At 36.3% G+C, this 22,193-nt stretch overlaps 1 protein-coding gene across 2 annotated transcripts in view; it reads left to right on the top strand.

Moving 5' to 3' along the window:
- Positions 1-662: 662 nt before the first annotated feature.
- Ccdc81 (coiled-coil domain containing 81) overlaps positions 663-22,193 on the top strand; it is a 44,328-nt gene continuing 22,797 nt past the window's right edge. For both annotated transcript variants that reach the window (XM_048787945.1, XM_015507100.2), the window contains exons 1-7: positions 663-1,036; positions 7,663-7,724; positions 9,111-9,264; positions 13,241-13,497; positions 15,784-15,863; positions 17,926-18,044; positions 19,423-19,540. In XM_048787945.1, coding sequence (XP_048643902.1) covers positions 958-1,036; positions 7,663-7,724; positions 9,111-9,264; positions 13,241-13,497; positions 15,784-15,863; positions 17,926-18,044; positions 19,423-19,540 — 869 coding nt within the window. In that variant the 5' untranslated portion in view covers positions 663-957. The remainder of the gene's footprint in view (positions 1,037-7,662; positions 7,725-9,110; positions 9,265-13,240; positions 13,498-15,783; positions 15,864-17,925; positions 18,045-19,422; positions 19,541-22,193) is intronic.

The following is a 22,193-nucleotide window of genomic DNA, read 5'->3' as shown; positions in this document are numbered from 1 at the left end:
TGGCAAAGCCAATCTATAGTATTTGTTGGGATAATGATTGGATGGGAAAATGGAGCTGCATTTCTGTGGTACTGATAGTGCTCTATCTCTTCACTTGGATGGGGTTTACTTGGGTAGGTTCACTCTGTGATACCAGCAGAGCCAAGAGCATAAACATAATTCTCTAGGAAGAGATCTAGAGAAGGAAAAAAAAAGAAAAAAGAAAAAAGGTAACTCCTTTTTCCTCAGTTCTCCAACTTTCTATTTCCTAAGAGGGGAGCCCAGCAAAAAATAAAACCAAGAAACAAATTCTCATTGCAGATCTGGCAACTCGAATGCACATCGTTCTTGACCAGAGGCATTCCCAGATTTGCCCACGTTGGTTAAGAAAGTGACCACCTTAACCATGAAGGCTCTTTGCTGCCGGGGTAAGAAAAGGAGGAAAAAAACAAAGTTAAAAATTAAGTTTCTTTCGGTTCTCGCTTACTCCAACTCCGGAATTACCCGGCAACCTAGAAGCCGGCTCATATTAGGGGGGCGGGGCCGAGTCCCGCGTCGAGGTCCCGGCTGGGGCAACCCTTTGTCGTGTCCTAGCAACGCGCTCTTCCCTTAGCTCAGCAGGGCCTCTGCTTCTCCAGGCTCCCGCCCACCCTCTCACGGTGTCCGTTGCGGTTCGGGTGGGCGCGGATTCCCACACCTTTGGCTCAGCGCCGGGCTGCCTTTCTGCTCTTTTTGTGGTGGGAGCAGCCTGAGAGCCAGATTAGGGGCAGAGACAGGGAGAAGCAACGTTTAAGTTGACACAAAGAAAAAGAATCAACGAAGTTCAAGATTTTGGAAATTTTTATTTTTAAAGCCTATCCTAAGCTCCGGGGAGAAAGGGCTGAAAGGTGGGAAAATCATTTTGGTACAAACTCCATATAACAAAGGAAGAAAAGAGACCAATCAGGGACCCAGTATCCAGTTGATTGGGAACTGAGGATGTTGGACACTATCATTCCTGCTCTTCAGGACCTGAGCAGGCAGGTGCTGCCCACGCTGCCCTTGCTGAGCCAGGAGGGTAAGAGGCTTGGGGTGGGGACTCTGGAGACACTGGACCGTCACCTGTTTTTGGGCGTGGGGTAATGGTGAGGTAGAATACTTATTTTTCTATTCCCTGGCTCCAGCCTGACTTGGAGTGGCTAGGTTACTTTGTTAACTAGCTAGGTATCACATTAACCATTTGTTTATTTTTAATTGGCTGTCGTAAGCAGGGAATGGAGGCAGATGAGGGTTTTGATTAAACGAAATAATACATATTTATGTGTATTTTACACACACACACACACACACACACAGTATTTAGCTAGTGAACTACCACAAATAAATGCTAGCTAAAAACAACCATCCCATTTCATCTACTGGGACAGATGGAAACCCTTGTGGATACCTAGAGAAAAATTGTTGCACAGGAACTTTTAGATGGCTCCTTTTCAGAGTTCATGCAAAGGCACCGTTGCTTTTGCTGTCCTTGACATCTTGCAGTTTTGTTAAGAAAATGAAATGATCATAAAAAATATTTGATAACTGTTTGAAAGGGGACCTGGGCAGCTTTTCATAGAAGACTCTCCAAGCTTGGTTAGTGGCAACACAATCTGTTTTTACTGTAGTTTCTTAGTTGCCTCAAAGTAGACTTTGAGATCTGTCTGTAAGCAATAGGAGCCCTTTGGAAGAAAGGTGTTCCAGAAGTGGAAGCTATTATTATTATCAAGCCAGTGTAACTTAGACATATTGTCCAGATTTTAACCAAATGATTTTAGGGGACAAAATAAATGGTCATGAATTCTTCTTCTTTTTCCTTCTCCTGAAACACTCCTAATTTTTCCTACCAAAATAATTCTAAGAGAAGTATTAAAGATAGTATTTGGATTTAAAATATTTGCCATATTTATAAATTATATATATATGTGTGTGTATACTTTTTTGAAATCCTATTTATGTACTGAGCACTAGAGAACTGATGTTGACTAAAAGTCTTGAAATTTACAATCTTGTGAGGAAGGTACACATTAATCAAATAATCATACAAATAAATGTGTATTTACATTTGAGGAAAGTGCTATGAAGAGGAAAAATGGTACAATAAGAAGTCCCCCCAGCCCACCTCAGTTCTGGGGATTGAACTCAGAGCCTTACAGACAAGTATTGTACCACTGTACCACTGGTCTACTCCTCCAGCTCTAAATCTTTTATTTTTTAGTCTGTTTTTAAAAACAGCTTTGACTTTGAAGCAAAATTTTCAAAATTTAGAGGAAGGTACAGAGATTTCTCCCATCCCTCTATCCCTGTACATGTATAGTTTCCTGGGTTATCATCATCCCACACAGAAAGTGGTGCAATTGTTAAAACTGATGAGCCTACATTGATACATCATAGTCAGGTTCAGTCTTATACATTCTATGGGTTTGGACAAATGTAAGATGACTTGTATCCATCATTAGAGGGTCATATAGAGGCTTTCCACTGACCTCAAAGTCCTCTGTGTTCCGCCTATTCATCCCTACCCCAGCCTCCAATTCCTGGCACCCACTGATCTTTCTACTGTCTCCATAGTTTGTCCTTTTCAAAAAGTTATATAGTTTGAATCATATAGTATGTAGCCTTTTAAAACTGGCTTCTTTCATTTAGAAATATATATTTAAATTCCCTTCATGTCTTTTCATGGCTTACTAGCTCGTTTCTTTTTAGTATTGAATAATATTTGGTCACCCAAATGCAGTACAGTTTTATCCATTTTCCAGTTGAAAGGCATCTTGGTTGCTTCCAAGTTTTGGCAACCATAAACATCTGTGTGTAGGATTTTGTGTGGATATTCGTTTCAGTTCACTTAGATAAATACCAAGAAGGATGATTGCTAGAATGTTTGGTAAGAGAATAAAAAATTGCCAGGCTGACTTCCAAAGGGTTTGTACCATGTTGCACTCCAGCAGCAATCAGTTAAAATTTCTGTTGTTCCACGTCAGTACCAGCATTTACTATCACAGCATTCTAGATTTAGGTTATTCTATTAGGTGTGTGTGGTGGTAGCTCATTTTTTTTGTTTTTGTTTCCTTGTACTGGGGATTTAATCCAGCGGCACTTTACCACTGAATTACATCTCCAGCCCTTTTTGTTTTTTATTTTATTATTTGTTTATTTAAAAAAATTTAAAAAAATCTGGAAAGCAGCATGGAGATTCCTTAGAAAACTTGAAATGGAACCACCATTTGACCAGCTAAACCCACTCCTTGGTGTATACCCAAAGGACTTAAAATCAGCATACTACAGGGACACAGCTACACCAATGTTTATAGCAGCTCAATTCACAATAGCTAAGCTGTGGAAGCAATCTAGATGCCCTTCAATAGATGAATGGATAAAGAAACTGTAGCATATATACACAATGGAATATTACTCAGAATTAAAATACAATAAAATCATGGCATTTGCAGGTAAATGGATGGAGTTGGAGAATATCATGCTAAGTGAAGTATGCCAATCCCCAAAAGCCAAAGGCGGAATGTACTCTTTGATAAGTGGATGCTGATCCATAATGGTGGGGGACAAGGGAAAAATGGAGGAACTTTGGGCAAAGGGGGGAGGGAGGAGTGGGAAAGGGGCATGGGGGTAGGAAAGATGCTCAATGAGATGGTCATCATTACTCTAGATTCATGTGTGACTGCACATATAGTGTGATGCTACATTGTGTACAGCCATAGAAATGTAAAGTTGTGCTGCAATTTTGTACATTGAACCAAAATGCATTCTGCTGTCATATATACCTAATTAAAATCTAAAAAAGATTCAGTTGTCAATAGACCTTTATTTTATTTATTTATTTCTGGTGCTGAGAATAGAACCCAGGGCCTCACACATGCTAGGCAAGTGCTCCACCACCAAGCCACAAACCCAGCCATTGTTTTATATTTTGAAACAAGGTCTCACTGTTGTTTTTGGCCTCACTCAATTTCTGAGGGTCTTGCTAATTTGCTGAGGCTAGCCTTGCTAAATTTGCCATCTTCCTGTTCTAGCCTTCCAAGTAACTGGGATTATAGGTGTGTGCTACCTCACTCAGCTGGTTCTGTCCATTTCTGATAGAAGAGATTCAAAATCTCCTAGCACGAAAGTGGATTAATCTTTTGCTCTTTACAGTTCTTTTAGGTTTTGCCTTATATAATTTGGTGTTCTGTTTTTAGGGAAATTCATAGTAAGGATTATTATATCTTCTTGAATGATTGACCTTGTTATTATATAATGCTCTTCTTTATCCCTTATAGCTTTCTTAGATTTGAAGTCTTCTCCATCTGAAATTAATAGTTACTCATTTTCTCTTGATTAGTGTTAGCATGATCTATTTTTCTCTATTCATTTACTTCTTTTTTGACTTAGTGCTATTTACTTTTATTCTTTCTTTTTAGATATACATGACAGTAGAGTGTATTTTGACATATTATAATACTATACATTTACTTTTAATCTATGTCTTTAAAGTGGGTTTCTTATAGACAAGGATCCTGATTTTGGACAAGTTGAAGGGACTTTGTAGGTAGTTGGATCAAATACATAAGTTCATAACCTTAGAGATAGGGGTTTGAAGAATCTGGACTTATAAATAAACATTTGGGAATCATACTGGGCATGGATGTGAATGCTTAAGCAGAATATCTAAAGAGGAAGCAGCCTAGGGTCCTAGTTTGAAAAACCTCATCATTTAATGGATCATCCTTGAGGAGGATAAGCCTGAAAAGGAGACTGAGAAGAAATAGCCAGAGAGGTAAGAGGAAACAAGGGGAAACAGTGTGACATGACAGTCAAAAGGAGGTTTGCTTAAAGGAGGGGAGTGATCAATAGTGTCAGACCTGATGGAGGGAATCAGAAGAGATGAACAATCGACATGCTCATTGAATGTATTGACCAGTGGTGATTTTAGCAAGGGCTTTATTGGATGTATGACAAAGCTAAAATCAAAATAACTGTGTTAATATTGCACAAATGGTGCATTGTAAAGAGAGGAAGATAAACTCTAAACCTCAGCAAAATATGAATGAACTTCATCATTGCATTTGTTCTTCACTGTGTATTCCAACTGCTTTTGTGTTTCACCAAAGTTCAATATTATGTAATTATAGTGCTTACAAGGTCCTGTCATGATTTTACAAAGGTAAACTGAGTGAAACCATTAATTCCACAGAGGCAGGAAGGCTTAGGCCTAACATGCAGCATATGGCTCTTTCCTTTGTACTATGCTCTGTGACATAGTATTTAATATTATTGAATATTTTGTTCTGTTTTTACATGAATATTTTAATTTTAGAAGATGATTGTATTTTAATTTTTGATATTTAAAAATTTTTGATATTAATATCTATTCTGGCATGTTATTTTTCAATTTACATAATATATGCTTAGTTCGTTTTATAATGATAAGATACTTGTCATTGTGATTGAAAATATGGTTTGAGTTTATAAACTATTTAGAATTTGAAGTGAAATGAAGGTTGAATTGAATGCAGAAAGGTATATGTAAGAAATAATTCTCTATAACAGTGATTTTTGGTATTTCATAATTAAAACAAATAAGAAATCCAGCTTTCCTTAAAATATAAAAGAGTAGTATATTATTTAATTTGCTTTTTAGACTGGATTGAGATTCTTTTCATTTTGAGATTTAGTAATGTCCTCTCTGAAAATTTGGAGTGTAAGAATAAATCACCATCTATATAATTTACAAATCTATCACAATTGAATTATAGTGGTCAAAAACTTCCTAAGGAGAGTGTGGATACATGTTTTCCTTTTTTGTTCAGTGAAAAAATAACAAATTTCAGTTAAAACAATTAAGTCTGCTTTTGTACAACTTTGCCTTTTATATTTCATGGAGTAAAACATTAAGGGGGAACTTAAACAAATCATGCAAATGAAAAGCTTAGTTAATTCTTTTCATTAGGGTTTGGTTGCAAACTATACAGTTTCTCCTGGCCTTAATAAGTCATTTCTTCTGTTGTTAGCTTCCTGAAATCTGAGCTGCATGTCTAGGTGAAAGACTTTTAGTCATAAACTTTAAGTTTTGACTTAATAACTTTGAAAATTCTCTGAGTAAATCTGGATACTGAGATTTTTATTAGTGAATTAATGACATTTTTGATTAGAATAAAAATTATAACCCAGTATACAGTTTGGCCTGGTTGAAAGACCTTCTTAGTTCTTAGCAGCCAGCAGGAGAATTCTTTTGGATATAGGGGCAGGCAGGAGTGGGGAAAGCAGTAGGAGGGTGGACAGAGTGTGGGAAACACCTAGTTATAGAAACTACACATCCAAGATTTAGAGGAAGGGCAGGATCTTTGCCCTTGTGCTCGCTGTGGCATGCAGCCCTGGTTTCATTGGTGGGTGATTAAATTTCCAACATCAAACTTATTCCCATGAGAATAACTGCTACTTCTCGTCCAGTTAACCTGCCCCTTCCCTCGCATAATAATGAAAATATTTATTACCTTTATTTGCTAGGATTAAAAGGTTGCAATTTCCCTGCTTTAATTAGTGGTTTAAACCAGTAAGGAAAAAAATGATACCAATAAATCAAGCAGTTGTCAAAGTGAGGAAAGAATTGGCTTTTGTCACCAACTTCATGTATGTCCCAAAGTGGCAGTCTGGTGAATGTCACCTTTCTTGATCTTCTACTTTGAGGATTAAAACGTAATACTCTAGATTCACGTAGAGTTCATCATTGGAAAGTGTCTTTAATAAGCACAAGTTTATATTTGGAAATGGAGATGTCAACATAGACATAATTTTCTATGTTTTTAAACATATCCAGAGCATATATTTATATTGCTCATTAACATTATAGTTATTGGTAACTACCTATTTTCTACCACAGTTTTTTTAAACCACAACATGAGACAAGAAAATAAACATAGAAGGTGTCTTTCTGATCACAGTAGATAGTGCAAAATCTACCCATTAACTTAAAGCAAAACCCTTGGGCCCTTCTCCAAGGTCTGTTTTTTTAAAAAGTATTATTCTAGACATAATATTAGTATACTGTTGTTTTCAGAACACAGCAGACTAAAAGTAGTGAATTAGAACTTGGCAGGGGGTCTGCAGAGCACTAGCAGTAGAGAAAAGTGAGAGCTGGCAATTTCACTGTGAAAAATGAGAATGTACACTAGATTGGAGAATCTAACAAAAGTAGAAGTGTAGGCACAGTTAATACTCAGATGACAGCCACTCTTGACTAAGTGGCCCTTGGCCTAATTCCCATGTTATAGAATGGTATGAGAATAACTTTTTATATTAATTAGATAGCAGAGTAGACATATAATGAGCGTTTTTTGGAATGAGTCATTGAGAAAAAACTAGATTATGGTTGGTTAACTTCATTTTTAGGATAAAAGGAAATGTGTGACTATTTCCTTTATGCCAGAAAAATTTTCTTTAAAAAATCTATATTATTATTATTGTTTTTGTTATTAAAATCACACCTAAAGGGGTGAGCATGAGTTACTAGCCAAACTAACTTTGGAGACTGACTTTATTTTCTGTTAATTCTAGATTAATTAGGAATTACTGTCATTTGATTCTGCATTTCATATTTATACTTTATTTGTTAGCACTAAGATCCTATCACATGGGTGCTCACAAAGTATTTTGGTTTCTTTTGAATTTCAGAAGTCTCTACTATTTGGGGGAATGTTTCAGAGTTTGTGGAGCGGCAGCTAGCCCTGCACAAGGTAGGAATTATACTTTTAATGTCGGGATTTGAAGGCTCTTCCTTACGTAGTCTTGTATAATTTGCCAGGAGTGGTATAAATATAGGCTTCAGAGCCACCCAATTTAACTGTCATTGCTGTGATTTTGTGATGTTCACACTTAGGGCTTGTGGAGAGTAGGTTTAACAATTGTGGATTTTTTCCCTAGGTAATGATTTTTTAAGTTCTGCTGTTCTAGTGATACAACGTGTAATGCCAATCAGCCTGGGTTTGTGTAAAACTAGGCCTGTTCTATTTGTGACCTGATAGTTCCCACACAGCTGTGGAAGGATATAATGTTTCTTGTCTTGCTTCCTTACGGGGAATGGATTTTAATTGAATTACATGAAGACATTCAGGAACAAAACTTGCCAAAAATAAGAAACTTTGCCCAGGGCTAGACTACTTCCTCCTGTCAGGTTGGGTTTGGAAGCCATGGAACTGACAAAAGTTTTGGGAGGAAGCTGTGGAACTTTATTAGAGCCATTGGATGAATTGCCCTTCAAATTTATTATTATTATTATTATTATTATTATTATTATTATTATTATTTGGTTTAAGAATTTGAATTACTTATCATCATTTAAAATTGGGAGAGTTTATATAAATTGTTGAATTCTCCCCTCCCTTTTCTTGAAAATCAGTAGATTTAACAGCAGCAGTCTTCCATTCCTGCAGATGACACTTGGCTAGAGCCCATGATGGACTCTCCTCTTCAGATAAGGCCTACACTCCACACTTCCAGTCCCCTGGCTGGCTAGTTAGACTCCTTTGCATTCATTTATGACTCCCGCAGGCAGTAGAGTTTGTAATGAGGCAGTAGAGTTTGTAATCCTAGATGTATATTATCTCCCTAGAGACAGAAAACCTAGTTTGAGGGCCAAAAACATTTGCTACTATCTGTCAGCCAAGACCACACTACATTGCAGCATATGCCTTGAATGCTGGGTTGTCTGCTTTTAAGTAGGAGACATAAAATCTGAAAGAATGAGAAGCCTTAAATGGCAAGTGATTAAAATTTAAAAGTCATACCAATTTAGGACAAGAGTAATTTTAGATATAGATTTCAAAAAGATAAGGCTTTAATGCAATTTTTCATAATCCTCACAGCCTTTTCATGATATGGAGATGAGACATCTAATGTCTGAAAAACATTATGGATCAATATATTTACACTTTAGACTAAATTTATTTGGAAATTTAGAATCTTAAAATGCTACAGCTGCTATAAGGGTTGTAGAGATTATTGGATTTTTAAGGCCTAAGCTTAAATTCTCTTCATGAGTTTAGATACAGTAGGACTATTTTTCTTTACTCCTTCAATTAATTATGTTTATTGCTTTTTTCCCTCTTCTTTGTTTCTTTCAGGGAGTTCGTATTTCAGGATTTGGAACTTTCACTTTCACGAGTCAAAAGCTTGAAATGGGAAACAAGTTTATTCTAATTCAGAGGCCTGTGTTTATCATGGCAGAGAAGTTATTGCAGACTCATGGGCTCAGTCAAAACAAAGTTTATTCTCCTGGTAAATCATATTATATTTAAGACTTTCCCAGAATGTTATTGGCCTGGGATAAAAATGAAAGAGCAAAGCTTGGCCAGTGCTGCTTCATTGGTTTCTAGTTTGAGGGACTCACATTTCACATGGTACCTTTGGTAGTGACTGGGATGGGAATATGATAGTGTCTTTCTGCAGGTCATTTTAAACCCCAGTAACTTAAGAGGCAGGTATGAGAATAGGTGATGGGATATGAAGGCAAATTTACCTGAAAACCATGCCACAGAGTTGTATAGACTCTTATTTGTATTTCAGATCCAAAGAAATGTAGAGTGATTATAATAAAGAGAAATTTAATTAGGGTCTCCAGTTGGCAGGATTAGAGTCAGTATTAGCTGTGAAAAAGTTAAATAAATGTGATTCTATCATATATAACTTAAATTATTGTTATACAAATCTAGAAGTTGAATAATTCCATATTTTATGCATACCTTCTATACCTTTTTCATATCCTGAAATCCAACCTTCTGGGGGCTAGGACTGTAACTCAGTGGGAGAGCACTTTCATGGCATGTGTGAAGTCCTGGGTTCAATCCCTAGGACTGCAGACAACAAAAACTAAAACAAAACCAAAACTAGGGCTGGGGATGTGGCTCAAGCGGTAGCGTGCTCGCTTGGCATGCGTGCGGCCCGGGTTCGATCCTCAGCACCACATGCAAACAAAGATGTTGTGTCTGCCGAAAACTAAAAAATAATAAAAATATTAAAAAAATTCTCTCTCAAAACCAAAACTAACCAAACAAACAAAAAAACCAGTCTTCCTTCTGCAAACATTTACTGAGCGCCAACTATGTATCAAGCCTTGTTGCAGGTGCTTGAGCTATAATGGTAAACAAAAAAGACACAATCCCTTCCACAGGACAGGTATCTAGCTGTAGCATGTGGGTGTCATGCCATGATTGGTTAGCAAACTTTGGGGTTTACTTCTTGATTCCCAGCTGTGTTCCTTTTGACCTCACTTATTATCTCCTCCTGCATCAGACTCAGAGATGGATAAACGGAGATGTGTTCTATCCCCCTTGGCAGAGGTGAAAAACTATAACTTTCTGAAAATTATAATTTTCAATATATGGCTTTCCTGATGAAAAAACAAAATACCAACACACTGTACTTAGAATATATTCACTACAGTGGGTTTGATAAACTTTAAAGCCATTTTTGCCTAAAATTTATAACAGAAGAAATATATTTCATCAAAAACCTACCAAAGGAATTGAAGATAAAGTCATTTTTTTCCTTTTATTCTTCTTCTTCTTTTTTTTTTTTTTGCAAAAACAATGGTGCCTTAGATTTAGAACTTATTTTCCATCTTTGATATTTTAATATAGTGAAAAAATTAACTTTTTTAGAATTAATTTTTTAGAGGGTGAAGAATTTTGGAATTAATGAAATGTAATGAACTGAAGTCATTCAAAAGAACATTTCTGTCTACAGTTTAGCTTTGGTGTTATGATTCCTTATCATTCATCAATCAGATAACTAATCAAACATTTACTTGTTTTTAATGATTAGTAAGATGTAGTTTTTGCTTTGAAGCACTCAAGATCTTATCATAGCTAATAAGTATATACTAGCAAATGATGCAGCATGATTAAATGTTATAAAAGCAGCACTGGACTAGGGATGTAGCTCAGTGGTAGAATGCTGAGTTCAATCCCCAGCACCAGGATCAGGGAGCAGCACTGATCAGAAAGGGATTGGACACTATGGGAGCCCAGAAGAGATCATGCGCAGCTTTGCTTGGGGAAGCGTGGTTTAAGATGACATGTGAGGAGGCTTAAAAGATGGTGGGGTGTGGTGGTCCATACTTGTAATCCCAGTAACTCATGAGGCTGAGGCAAGAGGACCACAAGTTCAAGTAAAGCCTTAGGAACTTATCAAGACCCTGTCCCAAAATAAATACCAACTGGGGATGTATTCCCAGAGTGCCCCTGTATTCAATCCCCAGTACTAAAAAAAAAAAAAAAAAAAAAAAAAAAAAAAAGATAGTAGGCTTTTGCTGGCAGAGAAGCTATGGGAAGATATTCCAGTTCCAGGACTGGTGTGAACAAGTCAAGAATATGGGAAAGAGTAAAGCCCATTAAAGAAGTAATGGGCATATCTGAGTAGGAGCAGAAGGAGAGAAGTAAGATAAAAATGGCAGATAGGGGTTAGTTGTGTTATTATAACGACTTAAGAATCTATCCTGTAGGCACTGAGAGCCATTGAAAGGTTTTGAGCAGAGAATTTTCAGTTTTGTTCCAGTTTTTAGTTTGGGAAGGTAGCTCTTTTGATTATGGTGAAATAAGGTAAAAGCTTGAATGGAGGGAGTGACATCAGGAGGGAAATGAGGGGTTCTATTCCTGAGACATTTCAGATGTAGAACAGACAGGGCTGATTGAGAGAAATGGATAGCAAGAGGTGGAGTGGTATTTAGGACAACTGATTTCTTGGTTGGAGAACAGATGGATGCTAATGCTGTTAATCACCATAGGAAATGAAGATGAAAGGCAGGTGGTGGTGGTGGTGATGGTGGATAAAACAATGCATTTGCTTTGGGACATGCTAAGTTTTGATTCTTGTTAGGGATATTTAGGTAGAGATAATTCCAGAGCTTAGGAGAAAGGTGAAGACCAGAGATCAAGATTTGAATAAGTTTACCTAGGAGAAAGGATATAAAATAAGATGACACAGATACGAACAAAATACTGTAAAATAAATTAATAAACCAAACCCCAAACCCTAAGTATAATAAGGAGTAGAAGAGGAGAGAAGCCAGCAAAGGAGACCAAGGAGAAGGAAACCAGAGAAGCAAGCGTGATGTCATAGGTATGAGAAAAAACAGAGTGCAGGCATCAGGAGTTACAGAGAAGACAGGAGAGATGAGATTTGCAAGTATCCTTTGGCTTGTCTCTCATGAGAGACAGTGTCTTTATTGAGATGAGAGCACTGGAAGATAGATTGCAGAGAGGTGAGGGGAGTGGAGGGAGAATCCAGAGGCAGGAAATCTGGCTTTCTCTTAAGAAATTTATATTTAAAAACAGAAATAAATGGAGGGAGGTAGAGTAGAATTATTAAATTGTGAGGGAGACACAATATAGTCACTAGTATAGTGAAGCTTTTGTCTTGTAGAGCTTTAACCCTTGTCACTCAGCAATACTAGACATTTGAAAATCTAATTCATGTTTTTACAGAATGACCATTTAGAATATTATTATCTTATTTCTGTCCTGTTCCTCCATCAATGGGCCTTGTTATTATCTCTCTTTGGCTTTATCATCTTGATGCTTTTTTGGTTTTACCCCTTTTCTTAACTGTGGGACTTGCATCTCTTCAGGTCAAATAGATCCTGTGCTTCCTTTCAAACTAGATATAAACTTATTCTTTTGCAATGCCAATTATGGGATCATTAGGGAAGAAAAGCTTTCTTCAATTCACCCAGTTGGAGATTATCTATCTCTCAGTTATATGTATATATAAGACCCAGTTTCATTTGTGTGATAACTTTTATTGAATCTATCTTTTCAAAACAGACTTTATAGATATTATAATCATTTAAAAATGGTATGATAATTGAAGGAGATATGCAAATATTACTGCAGCATGGCCTGGGAGATAAGGGGGCTGAAAACTTGAGAAAACTCTGATGAAGCTGAGCAATTATTGCTGTCTTCTAGAAAGAAACCAAAAGCTTGTCTAGAGTGATGTTTAGAAAGCTAATTATTCTTCTTTTGAAGATAAAACAGTATACTTTTTGGGAAAATTGTACTGATTAATATGTGTTAACCTGCTGTGTTAGTTGTCTGCAATAATAATATCAACGTTGGGTACAAATAAATATTTTACATGGACAATTCTATTATTGAGTACTAAGAGAGAATCAGATAATTATTTGTGAGTATCTATGGTATGTTTGTAATCTCCACTCCCTTTCTCCCACCCTAACTGTCTTTTTCTCCTCTAGGTGATATCCCAGTTGTTCCACTTAATTTTATCATGATATCCCTGGAGAGTCCATTTAACAGGGACACAGTGGAAGGATGTGTTAAGGAGACAATACTTTTTTTATCACGATCCATTTCTATCAAAAAAAATGTGGAGTTTACATTCAAAGGAATTGGGGTCCTCGTGATCAAAGATGGCAAAGTGAAGATGAAATTTTATAAGGACTTCCTTTGTAACATGGATGGAAGTGGGACTTTGATCAAAGCCCTAGCAAACGTAAATTGATGTTTTCTTCTGCTAACCCCTCTCCCAACAGTAGGTCTGAATCATCTAGGTGTCACATCATTAAGAAAAAACATATTAACATATTTTAAGTGTAAGTTTCTCCAAGTTCATGGACATGCCTGTCAACAGATGATTAACTCTGTGAGAAAAATACAAGAAGGGCAAGGAAGCTTTAAACTAAATTTGAGTCAGTGCCAAATGAGAAATATAACCAGTAATAGAAACATAATTCCGGATATTTTATAGCACCTTATAGTTCAAAAGTTCTTCCACATATTTTATTTCATTTGTCTCAAAACATTATAAAAGCTGCATCATAGCATGATCATCCTGATTTACAAGAGAAAAGTGGGAGCCAGAGGTTGTGTGGGAGCCCTGAGGTCAGGGTGCGGGTGGTGCAGTCCCTGGGACTTGAGCTCAGACTTCCTCATTACCTAGTTTTTGCTACATATATTCTTTTAGTTTAAAGAAAGTGTATGACAAAATTGAATTCAAGTCATAGGAATGTGTCTTTAGCTTTTAATTTGCCATACATAGAAGAAATTTTGTAACTGACATCATCATTGTTAACAATTAAGTATCTGGCATGAAATTTATGCCAAGTTGGACATAGCAGTAAAAGTTTAAAGTCAATCCACAGGATTTGTGCCTTATGTACTTCTTAGAGAACTAACAGAATTGACATGATTCATTGAATTACCACAGAATAGCATATAGCAAAAGTCTGATTTTTTTAAAAGAAAGTTTAGGGGGTTGGGGTTGTAGCTCAGTGGTAGCGCACTTGCCTGGCATGTGTGAGGTACTGAGTTTAATTCTCAGCACCACATATAAATAAATAAAAATAAAATTCCATCAACAACTAAAAAAAATTTATATTTTTTAAAAAAGAGTCTATGAAAATGGCTAAGTTCTACTCATTTCTCACTTCATATAGTTCTGGGATGGAGATTTGGGAGATGGGGTTGTATATAATGAGTCTCTTGGTGTTTTTTACACTACTTGGGTTTTTTACAGGATTGCTAAGAGTGTAGAAAGTAGAAACACACATGAAAAAAAAAAACCTGTCATTTCCACAAAAACATAAGGCAAGATTTGCAAATCTGTAAGCAAGGCCAAAGTGGCTAGCTCATCTCTAACCTTGAGGCATTCTACTGAACTTTAGAGCTTCACTATATGTTTACAAGACAGAAGATAAAATCTTACTTGGCTTGTTGAATTCTAAAGCATAACTTTTAAGGAACATTTTCTGAAAGAACTAGTCCTGAGAAGATATTATTTGATAAAAGGGTTTGGAGGCCAAAAGAGATTGAGAACTGCTGATTATATCAATCACTGTCATAGACACAGAGTGGTGAGGCCCAGAGCCCATCAGCACATTAAAGGAGCTGAGAAGTCTGGCTGTAAAGCAGCCAGTTTGACTGTAGCCATGTAACCAGAGAACTCATAAGTAGTTCATTAACTCTATGAACGCTGGTTGTTTTATTCTCAAATGTTCTGTAACTTAAACCTGAGAATTGTCCTGGAATAGTCCTCTTGGGAGCTTTTATATTTATTTCAGTGGTGCTCCTTTTTGATTATTTTAAAACCTCTTTATGGGAACTCCCTTTGAAGTCTTTTAAAGGCTGTAGCATTCATTCAAAAATGATGATAATTTTTGGATCTAGGGATGTGGCACAATGGTAAAGCACTCGCCTGGCATGAGTGATGCCCTAAGTTTGATCCCAAGTACTAAAAAAAAAATCATGAATCATTCTATCCTGATGATGTAATAAAGTGGTTATTTTACAGTGTAATAATTACAACTGCTGCTTGTTGAGTGCTTATTATAAACTCACATAGAGCACATCATGAAAATCCTATGAATTTGACCCTATTATTATCCCCACAACCCTAGTGTCCAAGGTCACACAGCAGGGACTTGAACATAAGCCCACTTGACTCCAAAACCCTTTTCTAAACTGTATATTTTAGAGTTTTTTGGATCAAAGGTAGAATTAGCCAGCTGGCTCAAAAATTCCTCGATAAATTTAGGAAGTCTAGTCTCCCTTCAAGGATGTCTAAAGGAAGGTGTCAGTTGTCAAAGCAATTTCCAAAGAGGAGATGGTTTGAGAAAACGCAGCATCATTGGAATAACCCTGCGTGACTACTCCGAAGAATAAAATTATTCCACACTAGATTTTGAGCTCTGGACTTTAAAATGGTAAACAAAACAACCAAAGAGTATCATGGTAGCCTCATCTTTGAGAGCTCAGGTGTAACTTTCTCTCTGTTCTGCAGAGGCCCAACACTGTGGACTCGGTGTTGTCAAGCAGAGAGGCCTTGAAGAGGCGGCCTGGTAGTATCCTTTTGTTTCCAAGGTGAGTACTTTGCTCTGAGGGTTTCTCTAGGTACCAACTCTCCTTGCTCATCTGTTGATCTGATTGGGCAGCATTTCTCAACCTACACAACTCATACTCCTTTTAATGTACATATATGTATATTACAGAATAAAATACAGTTATTATTTTTGAATAAATGCTATAGCCTACAAAAAGTTTTGAATGAATTCCCATAAAGAGTTTTTTTTTTTAAATAAGGAAGTAGCATACTAAAATAAGTACAATAAATTCCCAAGAGAATCAGCAAAGAAGAGTTTCTTGTATACAGTGGTCTTTAGAATTTCTAAAATTTGAAATTTCTAAATTTCAAGTTATTTCTTTTATAAACTACTTTCAAATACCTGGAGATTCTGACCCCACAAACCTTAGACCCTGCTGGGTTTCCCTCTATTTCCCCTACTTCCTCTTCCTTTGCTTTTCTCTTCCCTCATATTAGCCCATCTCCCATCTGAGCTCTTCTTCTTACCACTAAACAGGTTGAAAAGATAAGGTAGAATAGGGAACAGCTTTACCCAAGGGGTATGGTGGGTGTTGCTGAAGTCTGCTGCTGACAATGTTTATAATAGTGATGATGATGATAATAATGATAGTAGTAATAACAGTTACTATATAGCACCTACTGGATGCCATTTACTGTTAAAGCACTTTCTCAATATTCTCGAATTTACTCTTCACTGCAACTGTTATAATTTCCTCCATTTTATAGAGATTCTAAATTGATTTAGTTAAAAAATATGTAAACAGTGGAAGCAACATGGTGCACTACTCAGAACATTAGAATGGGAGTCAGGAGGCTTTGGTTTTATTTTTCAGTATGATTATCACCCATTTATTATGTGCCCTTAATTATCTTCTTAATCTTAATTGCTATAACATTAACTACTGTGCATTTCTGGTGGATAATAATAGCTTTCCAGAGTTAGTGTTTTCTCATAGATTTGGAGTCTGTGACCTCTTCTTGATTTGTTGATTTGGAGCAACCCCATCCTGGAAGAGCCTTGTGACACATATCTCATTAATTTTTTTTTTAAAATTATACATGGACGCAATATCTTTATTTTGTCTATTTTTATGTGGTACTAAGGATTGAACCCAGTGCTCCACATGTGCAAGGCAAGTGCCCTGCCACTGAGCCACAACCTCAGTCTGATACATACCTCTTAAGAACTGTGATGAGGGCCAGAATAAGCCTTAGAGAGTAGTCAATCCAGCCCCCTCATCATCTTGTAGGTGAAATGTCCACCCAAGTAATGAATAGCCATGCTAGAAATAAATGAAAATAAGTCCATGAATTCAAAATCATTTTATTTTGATTCATTTGGAAGGAAAATCTGGCTTTGCCATATTTTTGGCTTATACACTCCAGGAGGAAAATAATTCCAGAGGGTAAAAACAAACCAACCAACAAACCAACAAAAAACAGAGATGGAAGTGCTTGCCAATTTGAGAGTCTAAAAGTGGACATGAGAACTCAAACACTCAAAATGCTTGCTGGTATTTATGTATGTGAAGTTTGGCCCCTGAATTTACTTAGAATACCACTGTAGCCCTAATTCTAGTCCATCCCTAATTCTTTGGTCTTTGAGACCAAAGAACCTACAACTACACCACAAACTGAACACCACCTCCCCTCCCAGTGTACCTTTTCAGGTCCTTCGCATAAGGCATGCTGTCTACCTGTTTGTGATTTCTTGCCTTCAAGTTATCCAACAACCGCCAACAACTCTATCACCCTCATATCTAGTTACAGAACTAAAAAGGACATTGACAAATTCAAACTAAAACCCAAACCAAAAACTTAACCTGAGGCTTTCAAGGAAATTTCTTTATATACAAGCTGTTTTGAGCCCACAGTATAGTGGGTCCAGGTCTTGATTGGCTCTCAGAATGAGTCTCAAAGAGAGTGAGTTCATGACATGTATTCAGCAAATCAGAACACTCACTCACTTGAAGGAGGAAGAGGGCTCTTTTCAGATTCAGCAAGCGAGTGTTTGAGAGTCCAGGTCCAGTGTAATGGACAAGCATCTTGACTTTTTCCTAGGATTGAGCACAAAGAGACGGAGAACAAACCACCTATGGAGACCATTGCAGAAGAAGGTAGAGAGAATAGACAAACAAAGAGCAAGGTGAAAGACCAGCCAGAAAAAGGAGATGTCAAGGGTAGGCCATGATTTGTGGGAATAATCTGTCACTCTTTACTGCTCGTGTGCCCAGCCATATTTCTTAGCAACTCGTGTGCCCAGCCATATTTCTTAGCAACTCATATGCCCAATGTAAATAGGTAGATTCATGAATAATCAATGTGTTCTTTTCTCTAACAAACCTCTATTTCTGGAATCCTGTATCTCACCTTAACCATTTTATGTGTCTTAGATCCCATGACTCTCAGACTTCTAGACTATTATCTCTTTGTATCTCTGTAGGCATAAAAACTCAGATGCCTGCAGGGACAAGGCAGGTAACAAATGCATGAAGTGGGCTGTATAGAAGAAGGCAGGGAAACACATAAATAACACTTTTTATGGGAAAAAAAGTGGCAGTTTTATCTCTTTAATGTTGGTAGAAGATAGCTGGATTCTCCTATCTGTGTATGCATTTAATTTGTTGTAAAAAGTTGTTTTGGTTGAAGCTTTTGAAGATAATTTGAGGACTTTGAAGACATTTTGAAAGGGTCCTAGAGACCATGCCCTGTGGACTGTTCCTCTAATATATTAGTACTTTGTAAAAATGTGGTTCAAGTAGTATCAAATCTTCTGATTTTTCAAGAAAAGCAAACATTCTGACTTTGATACAAAATTGCTGAATGTTGACAACTAATTGATATTGAAACAAAAAATGCCTGATTGGGTCCAACAAAACATATTAATGGGTAAACTTTGGCTTGTGGGTGTCAATTTTCAAAGTGTGGCTTACAGAATCACATGTAAACTTTTGGCCTGATATTTGTGGTTTCATTTTCCTACCCCACCCCTCTGTTCCCTTTATACACTTCTTTGGGCAGAATTGCCTATGTATGTTCTCCTAGTATGCCCTAAATGTATCCTGTTCACTCTTTTCCTCCCAGCTGGAATGCCTTTCCTTTTCTTGAGCTCATCTCAGTCCTTGTCACCTTTTGGCACCCTCTTCAGTCACGTATCACTTCCTATATAAAAACTACTCTTATCACGGATTCTGAAGTGGCTTCTCTCTTCTCTGAACATATCAGAACCTTAAACTAAGTTGCTATTTACACAATGATGTAAGGGGCTCATCACTGTCAGCGTGTAATAAAGAAGCTGTCACTTTCTTTGCTTATATATTACTTTTCTGTACAATTGTTAGCTATTGTGATATTTAAGAGCAAAGAGTAGCCTCTTTGTAGTCTTTAAATGCCTAGCAGTACTCTTTTTGCATATATGTAGTGAAAGCATTTTTTAAAAATACCACAACAGGGCAAGGGACAATCATTTTTAATGATAACAGAATAGATATCTTATGGAAATTTGTCTTGGTAAAAAGTTGAAAGAAAACTCACTTCCATTTGCTTTTTATTCTACAGAAACCTTGGCACCCAAGAAAATTCGAGATAAACAAATTATGTTCCCAACTAAATCAACCAGCTTGCCAGACCAGTTTGACCATGGTGGGAATGGTGGGATGAACGTAATCTCTAGAAGGTACTGCACTGATATTTTTGGTTTTTGGTACTGGGGATTGAAACCAGGGGCACTTAACTACTGAGTCACATCCGCAGTCCTCCCTCCACTTCTTAAAAATTTTGAGACAGGTTCTTACTAAGTTGCTTAGGGCCTTGCTAAATTGCTGAGACTGGCTTTGAATTTGCAATCCTCCTGCCTCAGCCTGCTGGGATTACAGCAGCAGTTGCCACCGCCCCTGGCAACATTCTTTTTCTGTGGCTTTTAAGTAAATGTAATTTCGAGGTATTTCTTGGTGCAAGGAATTTTAATAATTGCTCATTTATTCTTTTATCCACTATTAATGAGAACATTCTGTGTGTCAGGTGCTGAGGATAATAGAGATGACCAAGGGTCACAATCTAGTGGGAAAGCCAGACATACCTAGAATGAGAGATGACAGTTCAGTGGAAAAAATCTTGTGATAGAGGCAGAAACAAAATAGCATGGAGGAGGGAACATGTGGCTTTCCTTATGGATCTGGGAAGCTATTTTCCAGCTCTACAATAAACTTCCCTTGCTGCTTTCTGAATGCTTAGATATTCTGATCTGACAGTTTCTTATTTTTGCCAAAAATAAAGTAAGTTTGTCAAACACCTTTAGTTCTCAGTATCAATTTTTTAAACGAATGAATATATTACAATTTATCATGGCTTTGTCTTCTTCCTGTGGTATTATGTCAAAAGATGTCTATTTTATCCTTTTCTCTTCAAGTAGGCTACTTTTCAAGACCTCAAATCAGTCAACTATACTCAAGTATTTATTAAGCACCTATGTACCTTGCATTGTTATCACTTTTCAATTAATTAATGTATTATAATTTATCAGCTATCATAAGTGCAATTTATGTACATTGTGGGATCCTAAAGTCACATTCAAAACTCTAGGCATTTAAAAAAATAATTTCATGTTATGAAAGATAATTGAGAATTAAATGTCTAGTGGGAATTTAGTTCAATCCAACAAACATAAAGCACTACTGTGTGCTAGGTACTACTCTATGTACTGAAAATACACACCAAAAGATATATAAAGCCACTTTTATAATACTAATAGTTTTGTAGGAAAACTGACACTAGGGGAATAATACATGTGGTGAAGACTACAAAAGTAAGTTTGGAGTTGTTAGTCAAAGTTTCCTGTAGAAGTTAACCAAAAAATATTTTGTGATAATTGCTAAAATAATGCATGTTTATCACAAAAATTTTGAGAAGATGAGAAAAGCAAAATTTACACAAAATATCACTCCTAATCCCTCTACATCAAGGAAAATTGTTAACGTTTTAGTGTATATCCTTCATTTCAATGCATACTATATATATGTGTGTGTATGTGTGTGTGTGTGTGTGTGTGTATATATATATATATATATATATATATATATATATATATGAAACATATACATTTTAAATAAAATTGAGATCATATTATATGAAACTTTGTTATACTTAACAATAAGTGGTGGTAAAGTCTTCCCCGTGGCTTTATATATTTTATAACATTAACAAATGATTGTTTATCATCCTAATAAAATATTAACCTTTTGTGTAATCAATCTCTTGCTGGATATTTAGATGTATTTCTAGTTTTTTAAATATTATAAATAATGTGACAGTTATAATTATACATCATCCCTTGCACACATCTGAGTATTCCATAGGATAGAAACTTTAAAGTTAAATCTGAGGGAGAAGGGCAAGCCCATTTTGCATGCCTTTGACACAGGTTGCCATTATTCTCAAGAAGTTTTTACCAAATTGTCCTCTGAGCAGCAGTAATGAGAGATTGTCTACAGATTGCTCACATTGAACCTATTGCCTTAAATTCTGTTCTAATTAACAATGCACATTTGGTTAGTATTTATCTAGAATACTCTTTTTATGCCATTCTTTTTCATCTTTGTTAATGTGTGTTTTATTATTTTATGTTATTCTTGTAAAAAAATTTGGATTTTTAAAAACTCAATACAGACTTGAATTTTCAGTTGTAAACTAGTATACTTAGACCTATTTTTATCATATTATTTTGTTTTTTATTTGCCACACATTTAACTTTCTTCTTCTTCTTTTTCTGTTTTCTCTTGAAATGATCACATTTCCTTAGCATGCTTTGAATTTTTTCCAAACTTCACCCTCTTCCAAACCTGTATTTTTCTTGTCTAGAACTTTTATTCCAATTTGCTTTCAAGTGTGTAACTTTAAAAAATATTGTATGGCCAATGTGCATTTAGAAATGCCACATGTTTTAATCAATGTCTTTCCTCACCATTGTTTATTATATCCCTGCTCTTTCCCCAGGGTTCACTTTTCTTCTTATTAAGGTGTGTCTCGTAATGGTTCTTTTGGCAAGGTTCTCTTTTTAATGCACTTAGTCTTCATATCGCTTATAAAAGTTCTTAGTATGTTGTCACTCTTGAATGCTGGTTCGTAGTTATTTTCCCTCTGCACTTTAATGACATTGCTCCATTTTCTTCTGGCAGTTGTCCTCATGAGAAGTCTGAGTCAGTCTGGTTGTCATTCTCTGTTGTAGCTTTTCAGAATCTTCTTTTGTAATGTTCTGCATTTTTACTCTTTGTGTAGGAATCATGACTTTCTGGAAAATTCTTAGCCATTATCTTCTAGTATAGCATTCTTTA

This window comes from Marmota marmota, unplaced genomic scaffold, assembly GCF_001458135.2.
Source record: "Marmota marmota marmota unplaced genomic scaffold, marMar, whole genome shotgun sequence".
NCBI classification, from domain to species: domain Eukaryota; kingdom Metazoa; phylum Chordata; class Mammalia; order Rodentia; family Sciuridae; genus Marmota; species Marmota marmota.
Note: the sequence above shows the minus strand (reverse complement) of the source record. Positions and strands in the feature narration are given on the sequence as shown.